We start from the raw sequence: 8,803 nt of genomic DNA, 5'->3' as shown, positions 1-8,803 counted from the left end.
ACTTGCTTTGGCAGCAGATATATACTAAAATCAGGAAAATACAGCAGAGATTAACATGGCCCCTTTACGAGGATGGCACACAAATTCATGAAACGCTCCATAAAAATTGAAATTTAAAATTTAAAAAAATGGTATGATCTAATGCTAATGGACAATGGAAACCCAGCACGGCCTGACTGTTTAGATCCTGTTTGGCCTCTCTGTGCAGCAATTCCTTCCTCCTGGGTATGAGGTAGTGCTTGCTCTTTCTCTCTGGAATGGAGTTCTTAAGATCTACGATCAAACAAAGTAGACCTGAGAATTTATTTCTGGCCAACTCTTACACAGAAAGGCAGAGTAATGGGGAAGTTAGAGGAATATCTTTAGGTTTTATGGCTGGTTTTGGAGAAAAAAGGTTCTGGTTTCCACGATATGCCTTAGGGAAGAAGTATTGTAGTTTCTACAGCTAACCTTGGGGAAGAATGAAGAGCCAGAGACCTGACACAGGACAGCAGGAGGAGGTCAGAGAGAAACTTGTACTTCGGAGGCTGCTTCCGAGGCCTTCATTATTGGGTATTGTTTTCTGGGACTTTACAATAGCAGCGATTTTCTTTTCTCTGTCTTTCCATGCTGTCATGATTGCACCCTTACTTTCCAGCCAAACTTCCCACTCATAAGCAAACTTCACATGTTTAAATAGTCCCCTAAGGCCAGAAGATCCTTTCTCCCTGTTCCTATATGTCCCAAACATAAATGCCACTTCCTCCATACAGCTTCGCTGAGCCTCTTAGTTGGAAATCATCCTCTACTCACACTCAGCTCTTCATCTATCCTCAGATGGTCCCCATCACTCCCACATAATGGATTTCAATGCTTTTCACACAGTGTTTAGATTATATGCCTTTCTCTCAAATAACCTAGAACTTTTCCCATATTCCATCAATAGTTGCTAAATAATTGGATGGATTAAAAGTAGCAGATGTTTCCTTTAAATTACCAAAGGCAGTTTGAGAACATGAGACCTATTTCTTTCCGACCAATAGGCCTGGCATGGGGTCTGGGATATGGTCTACCTTCCACCTCTTTGTATGTAAACAGTGTGGCGTTTACATGGGAGTCCCCTTGAAGACCTTAATAACTACATTGGTTTTCATCAACATCTCTAGAAACTATACTGAGTTGGTGTTCCTAGTGACCATTTCCTCTCTTTTTAAGCGAATCAGGATTGATATCTACCGTTTAGTTCAATACATTCCATTTACTGATGAGGCTCCACTGTTAGGGTTCCTCAGCATAGCACTAATCATGACAGATAACCAGCCCATATGCTGAGAAGTTTACACATGTTAATTCTTCAACCCTCACAACTTCCCTGTGAACTGGGTATTATTATCATCCCCATGCCACAGATGGAGAAGTAGAGGCTCAATGGAGTCATGCACTTGCCCAAATCACACAGTGGCAAAGCCAGGACTTAAACCCAGATGACTCTCAATCCCAGAGCCCTTGCACTGAGCAATTTCTCTGGTCTGCTAATAATATGTCAGAGAAGAAGCCAAACCAAACAAGTGCTTTTTTTGCTCTCCTATGCCATCACTACCCTCTGGGTCACTGGAAGGCAAGTATCTCCTAATTCCTTCAAAACAGTTAATGTTCTCATGAAGTGGTTAAGGACACACATGTGGAAAACATGCAGCTCCTCTAAAAGTCCATAAATATTGGCAATATATTTATTGCCAATAAATAAATTCCCGAAATATTGGCAATATATTTATTGAAGAAGTTGTGTGTGGGAATTATTAACCTGCACTTGTCTTTAAGGTAGCACACATATAATTATACTTATTACAGATTAGGCAATGTTCTAAGTACAGATGCTCCACATAATTAATTTATTTAACCCTCACAAAAGTCTTATGAAGGAGATGCTATTGTCTCCAAATTACTGATGCAGAGAACGAGGTCACGGGGTGAAGCAACTTGTGCTTGTTGGCTCAGCCAGTAAGTACTCAGCTGGGCTTTGAATAGGCTGTGTGGTGCCAGAGTCCACCAGGCATCTACCTCGAAGGTAGAATACTTCTTGGCAGCTTGTTATTTAGACTGCATATAGATGGAAGAAAACTTGAAGTCAAAGTGAGATGAGAAACATCTTCATTTACATTGGAGAACATACCCAAAAAACGGGAAGAATGGGACTTTTGCCCTTCTTTTGTTTTTGATTATGGAAAGAAAAAGGAGATAAAGTAGGAAGAAAGAAAACAAGGCCCATTTCAAAGAATTACCAAAAAAAAAAAATAAAGAAAGAAAGAAATTCAAAAGCAGCACAATTATAAGGTAAGTATATGTGTAACAGTTTAAAAAATACTGCCTGCCAGGTGCAGTGGCTCATGCCTATAATCCAGGCACTCTGGGAGGCCAAGGCAGGTGGATCACCTGAGATCAGAAGTTCAAGACCACCCTGCCCAACGTGGTGAATCCCACCTCTACTTAAAATAAAAAATTAGTCAGGCATGGTGCTGCGTGCTGTAACCCCAGCTACTTGGGAGGCTGAGGTGGGAGAATCACTTGAACCTGGGAGGCGGAGGTTGCAATGAGCCTAGATCGTGCCACTGCACTCCAGCCTGGGCAACAGAGCAAAAGTCTGTCTCAAAAAAAAAAAAAAAAAAAAAAAAAAAAAAAAAAAAAAAAAAAAAAAAAAAAAAAAAAAAAAAAAAAAAAAAAAAAAAAAAAAAAAAAAAAAAAACTTTGTCTCAAAAAAAAAAAAAAAAAAAAGCCAAACTGTTTTCAAAAGTGATTATGCCATTTTACATTACCACTGGAGTTCCATTCCTCTACATCTTTGTCCACTCTTGATATATCAGTCTTTTTCATTTTAGTAATTCTAATGTATACTATTTTTTAATTACAGTTGTTTTAATTTATAGTTTCTCCGTGATAAATCATGTTGAAGCTTTTTCTGTGCTTATTTCCTATCTCTGTGTCTTCTTGCTGAAGTGTCTGTTCAAATAATTTGTCCTTTTTTCTCTTCTTTTTTTCTTAACTTCTTTTAGTGACTTCATTTTTTTTAAATTATTTGTCCTTGTTGCTTAATTGGGTTGTTTGTTCTCTTATTATTGAATATTAAGAGTTACAGCCATCCCACTCCTAGCTACTTACCCAAGAGAACTGAAAACATATGTCCACACAAAGACCCAAAGATGAATGTTCATAGCAGCTTCATGGTTAATATTCAAAAGCCACAAATAACCCAAGTGTTCACCTACAAGTGAATGGATAAGCAAACAGTGATATATTCATACAATAAAAAGGAACAAAATAGCAGTACACACAAAACAATGGATGAATTTCATGGCTGAAAGAAGGCAGACAAGAGAAAAACACATACAGTAGAATTTCACTTATAGAATATTGTAGAAAATACAAACAGTGTATAATGACAGCAAGCAGATCTGTGGTTGCCTGAAGAAGGAAGGGTGGAGGGGACAGGTTACAAAGGGGCATAAGGACATTTTCTGGGTGATAGATGTATTCACTCTCTTAACTACAGAGATGGTGTCACAGGTATATACTATGTCAAAACTTATCGAAGTGTGAACTCAAATATGTGCAGTCTATGGTATGTCAATGGTAGCTCAACAAAAATTCTTTCTTAAGAGTAAAGTTGAAACAACACAAGAGAAGCTCTGAGTACTGTAATATTTTTATTTCCATAGCTAAGGAGCTGTTCACCTCCCAGGGGTTTCAGTACCTAAAGTAGATTAAAGCAAAGAAAGAAACAAAGAAGTCCCCTTAAAGAAGAATAAAATAATAGAGACAAATTTTATGGCTTAAAAATTTCCTAATTTTTCATGGAACTAAGTTTGCGATTTAAATGCTGCTTATGTACAATTCAATCCAATAGGGGGTGGGGCATTTTGCAGACAGAGGTTCTTAGAACCATTTAAATGGAGCATCCAGTCTGGGGAAAAAAAGCCAAAATCCTGTGAAATTCAAGGTGTTCTAGACACACAAAATAAGCACTGCCTTACTCACACAACAAACTAAGCCCATGTTTATATTCCCCATGCCACAATAGTCTCTTTCTGAATAGTTAATATCCCCCTCTGTTTATCTTGAATAATGTTCTTAGTATCTTGAATAACTGGAACATCATTTTTATGCATTTTTATGCATTTTTTTAAAATGTAATTTGCATAAGTGTATGCATGATTGTATAATAAGATGTCATTTTAGACGCATTGGGAATAACCTTGAAATTGCAATTCATGTGGTGATAATACCTCACAAGTTTTCAGACCCAGTACTTGAACCTGTTAAGAGGGAGTAAACACTTTCTGAAATAACTCTTTTTTCCAAGATCTTCAAGAAAGAGAAAACATGATTCAATGGAGTTGGGAAATGGCACCAGAGTAAAAGAATTTATATTTCTGGGACTTACTCAATCCCAGGACCTAAGCTTGGTCTTGTTTCTTTTTTTATGTCTTATGTACATGACGACTCTGCTGGGAAACCTCCTCATCATGATCACTGTGACCTGTGAGTCTCGCCTTCACACGCCCATGTACTTCCTGCTCCGCAATCTAGCCATCCTTGACATCTGCTTCTCCTCGATAACTGCTCCTAAAGTCTTGCTGGACCTTCTGTCAAAGAAAAAGACCATATCTTACACAAGCTGCATGACACAGATATTTCTCTTCCACCTCCTTGGTGGGGCAGACATTTTTTCTCTCTCTGTAATGGCGTTTGACCGCTACATGGCCATCTCCAAGCCCCTGCGCTATGTGACCATCATGGGTAGGGGACGATGCACTGCCCTCATCACGGCCTCCTGGGTGGGGGGCTTTGTCCACTCCATTGTGCAGATCTCCCTGCTGCTGCCCCTCCCTTTCTGTGGACCCAATGTTCTTGACACTTTCTACTGCGATGTCCCCCAGGTCCTCAAACTCGCCTGCACTGACACTTTTGCTCTTGAGCTCCTGATTATTTCAAACAATGGCCTAGTCACTACCCTGTGGTTTATCTTCCTGCTTGTGTCCTACACAGTCATCCTAATGATGCTAAGGTCTCAGGCAGGAGAGGCCAGGAGGAAAGCCATCTCCACATGCACTTCCCACATCACTGTGGTGACCCTACATTTCGTGCCCTGCATCTATGTCTACGCCCGGCCCTTCACGGCCCTCCCCACAGATAAGGCCCTCTCTGTCACCTTCACTGTCATCTCCCCTCTGCTGAACCCTTTGATCTACACTCTGAGGAACCAGGAAATGAAGTCAGCCATGAGAAGACTGAAGAGAAGGCTCATGCCTTCTGAAAGGGAATAGAAAATGAATCCAACTCTTCATGATCAAAGACGCCTTATATTATTTTTCCCATGAATTCACATTTACATTCTCAGATATAATGTCAACAAACCAACTATACTGACTATGAACAATTTGTTTTCCTACTTCAGTTAGTAAATAACTAATCATCCAGGCTTCTGTGCAGCATGAAGTAACTAGTGTTTCAGAAGTGAACTGACTGATATTTTTCCAAAGACCAAGTAACCTTATGTCAATCAAGACAGCTATATGGCAGGCAGATAAGAGATTAATTCCAACACTTTTTTCAGAAGATAAGGAAATAAAAGTCTAGAGAGATAAAGTGATGTGTTCAAGGTCTCATATTAATTACAGAGACATCTTCAGATACCCAACCCCATTGTTTTTCTACTACATTAATGTAATTTATTACATGGTTGGACCTATCTATACCAATCTATAATCCTGTTCCAGAAGGATCTTATGATCAGTGCCTCTGGAGTACATATATGTGAATATGTATGGCCTATCACATATTGAGAAATTTGCCTCTGCTGAGTTAAACTAAAGTGGGCTCATGAGCTACTGAGAACTTCATAGGTACATAATGGTTATCCCCCTGGATTCCTATCAAGATTGATGAAGCTTGGGAAGATTTCTCATTATGACCTAAAGGCATGTATCTTAATGCAGAACTAGACATGCCAGACATTCTCATTATGAGTTTGAATAAAGGCAGAACGCTCTAGGCCAGGCGCCATGGCTCACACTTGTAATCTCAGCACTTTGGGAGGCTGAGGCGGGTGGATTACCTGAGGTCAGGAGTTCAAAACCAGTCTGACCAACATGGAGAAACCCTGCCTCTACTAAAAATACAAAATTAGCCAAGCGTGGTGGCGCATGCCTGTAATCCAAGCTACTTGAGAGGCTGAGGCAGGAGAATCACTTGAACCTGGGAGGTGAAGGTTGTGGTGAGCTGAGATCACTCCGTTGCATTCCAGTCTGGGCAACAAGAGCAAAACTCTGAGTAAAAAAAAAAAAATGGCAGAACTTCAAGAACCACACACATGAAGCAATCTATCTCTACCTTCAAAGGACTGGTTTTCCAGTTACAGCCTTACAAGGGTCAGTTCTGGCTTGGACTCACCATTGAGAATTCACGTTTCTTTTCACTGGAAGGAGAGAGAATGGGAGAGTTAAAGAAGAAAAAACTCTACCTGGTCTATTTTTTCAAACTTCCAGTGTTTGCGAAGTGGCAGTATAGGCTAGTATTATTATCTGGGAAAGCAGTAAAGTATGGTGGATTAAAGCTCCAACTTCAGAGTCATACAGACCCAGGCACAAATCCTATCTCTGCCATCCACCAGCTGTGTGATCTAGAGCAAGTTACTTCACCTCTCTCTCCAAAGGTCATTCACCTACATAAAGATTCTTGTTATAATATTCATCTCATGAAGTTGTTGTAAAGGACAAAATGAGGTGGTATATGTGAAATATATAACACCTGGCAGAGAATAAATGTTCAATGAAAAATAAATGAAATAAATGTCATTATTAATATCACCTTTATTGCTCTGCCTAACACACCTTCTGTTCCCCATTGGACTGTCACACCCTTCTCCTATATGACCCATACTCTTCATTTTTAGATAAAAACCAGTTGAGTAGAAAACATGAAAATGTATATTGAATTCAAAACATCATATTAAAATGTCCAGCTTGTTATCTATAAGGCTTAAAGAGTCACTTTGGGCTGGGTGCAGTAGCTCATGCCAGTAATCCCAGCACTTTGGGAGGCCAAGGCGGGTAGATCACCTGAGGTCGGGAGTTTGAGACCAGCCTGGCCAACATTTTTAGTAGAGACCCCATCTCTACTAAAAATACAAAAGAAATTAGCTGGGCGTGGTGGTGGAACCTGTATTTCCAGCTACTCAGGAGGCTGAGGCAGGAGAATCTCTTGAACCCAGGAAGCGGAGGTTGGGATTGTGCCTCAATAAAAACTGGTAAAAACTAGGCCAGGCACGGTGGCTCATGTCTGTAGTCCTAGCACTTGGGAGACTGAGGCTGGCAGATCACCTGAGGTCAGGAGTTCGAGACCAGCCTGGCCAACATGGTGAAAACCCATCTCTACCAAAAATACAAAATTAGCTGGATGTGGTGGCAGATGCCTGTAGTCCCAGCCACTTGGGAGGCTGAGGCAGAAGAATCACTTGAACCCGGGAGGCGGAAGTTGCAGTGAGCCAAGATCTCGCCATTGCCCTCTAGCCTGAGCAACAAGAGCAAAACTGTCTCAATGAATTAATTAATTAATTAAAATAAACAGAAAATACACCTATAAACCTATACAGTCTCTGAGAGCTGCTCTGACAATAGGCACAGAGCTTTAAATTTTTCATGGTTACTCTTTTATTTATTTAAGTTTCATTTCCTAGCTGATTGCAGGCAAAGTGACTTTGGTCAAGAGGAAGACTGCACAGTCATCGGTGTGGTTTAACAAAACATTTTCTTCCTGAGCCAAAGGGGAAAATGCACTGTCTCATGTGCTTCCTCTAAAGGAAAGGGTACGTCCTGAGTGCACTGGTGCCTCTGCATGTATGTATGAGAGGGAACAGAGAAAAAATGAGACAGAGGGAGAGAGAACAAAAGAGAGGGGAGAGCACCTGGCGACATGTTAATGACTCCCACAGGAACTCCTGAGTTGTAATGTAGTGTATTGTACTGGCCACTCAGCTTCCACATTCATACCTAACAATATTCCCTTTGCTACTTCCTATATCGGGCTTGTGGCTGAGAGACTAATACAGGTGGTGAAAACGTGGTAAGCAGAAAAGAGTCAGAATACTCTTAAGTACTTGAGGTTGCTTCTTCCCATCTGAAGAAAGAAGATAACAAAATCACTCACCTCGAGGTAAGCTTTACATTAAACAGAGAATTTCCCCAGTACCTACTCCTTGTAAAATGTAGCTGGGGCACCATAAGAGGATCAATTTCCCACTTGAAGATTAAACCAGCAGTTAGCGTTAGTGCGTATGAACTTCTGAAACTGAAAAGCTGTTCGTGCTGCATTTTGAGAAATGCTGCAAATGTGTAAATGTTCCTGCAGAAGCCAAGATTCTTAAGAGGCAAAGAAAGGAGGTAGTTTTTCACTATTAGAAAGAGGGAAAGTATGGCTTGCAAAAATATATAGGAAGAAGGTCAGTTGGCTTCAGGAGACGTGGGTGTATTTTACTTGTTGGTCTACTGAGGTTCAAAGTTTATTAAAGGTAGTTGAGAAGGTGCTGACATCAGCAGCTCTCAGGAAAATGACTACGTTGGAAAAACAGGTTTTAAAGGCAGTAATTCCTGCCGGGCGCGGTGGCTCAAGCCTGTAATCCCAGCACTTTGGGAGGCCGAGGCGGGTGGATCACGAGGTCAAGAGATCGAGACCATCCTGGTCAGCGCGGTGAAACCCCGTCTCTACTAAAAATACAAAAAATTAGCTGGGCATGGTGGCGCGTGCCTGTAATCCCAGCTACTCAGGAGGC

General features: G+C 40.7%; 1 protein-coding gene and 1 non-coding gene across 2 annotated transcripts; both read left to right on the top strand.

Moving 5' to 3' along the window:
• On the top strand, positions 1-107 carry LOC119467020. The gene has a single exon (XR_005195536.1). It is a non-coding gene; the product is annotated as a U6 spliceosomal RNA (small nuclear RNA).
• A 3,794-nt stretch (positions 108-3,901) lies between these two features.
• On the top strand, positions 3,902-6,086 carry LOC108282865 (olfactory receptor 4D11). The gene has a single exon (XM_017498888.2). It carries the CDS (start codon positions 4,365-4,367, stop codon positions 5,298-5,300), a length of 936 nt encoding a protein of 311 aa, XP_017354377.1. The 5' UTR covers positions 3,902-4,364; the 3' UTR covers positions 5,301-6,086.
• The last annotated feature ends 2,717 nt before the right edge of the window (positions 6,087-8,803 follow it).

This window comes from Cebus imitator, unplaced genomic scaffold (assembly GCF_001604975.1).
Source record: "Cebus imitator isolate Cc_AM_T3 unplaced genomic scaffold, Cebus_imitator-1.0 Scaffold253, whole genome shotgun sequence".
Taxonomy (NCBI): Eukaryota; Metazoa; Chordata; class Mammalia; order Primates; family Cebidae; genus Cebus; species Cebus imitator.
The sequence above is the reverse complement of the archived record's forward strand: the minus strand, read 5'-3'. Positions and strand labels throughout refer to the sequence as shown.

Excerpts from the sequence above, each read along its gene's own strand:
- LOC108282865 (XM_017498888.2), top strand. The coding sequence starts at position 4,365 with ATGGAGTTGGGAAATGGCACCAGAGTAAAAGAATTTATATTTCTGGGA.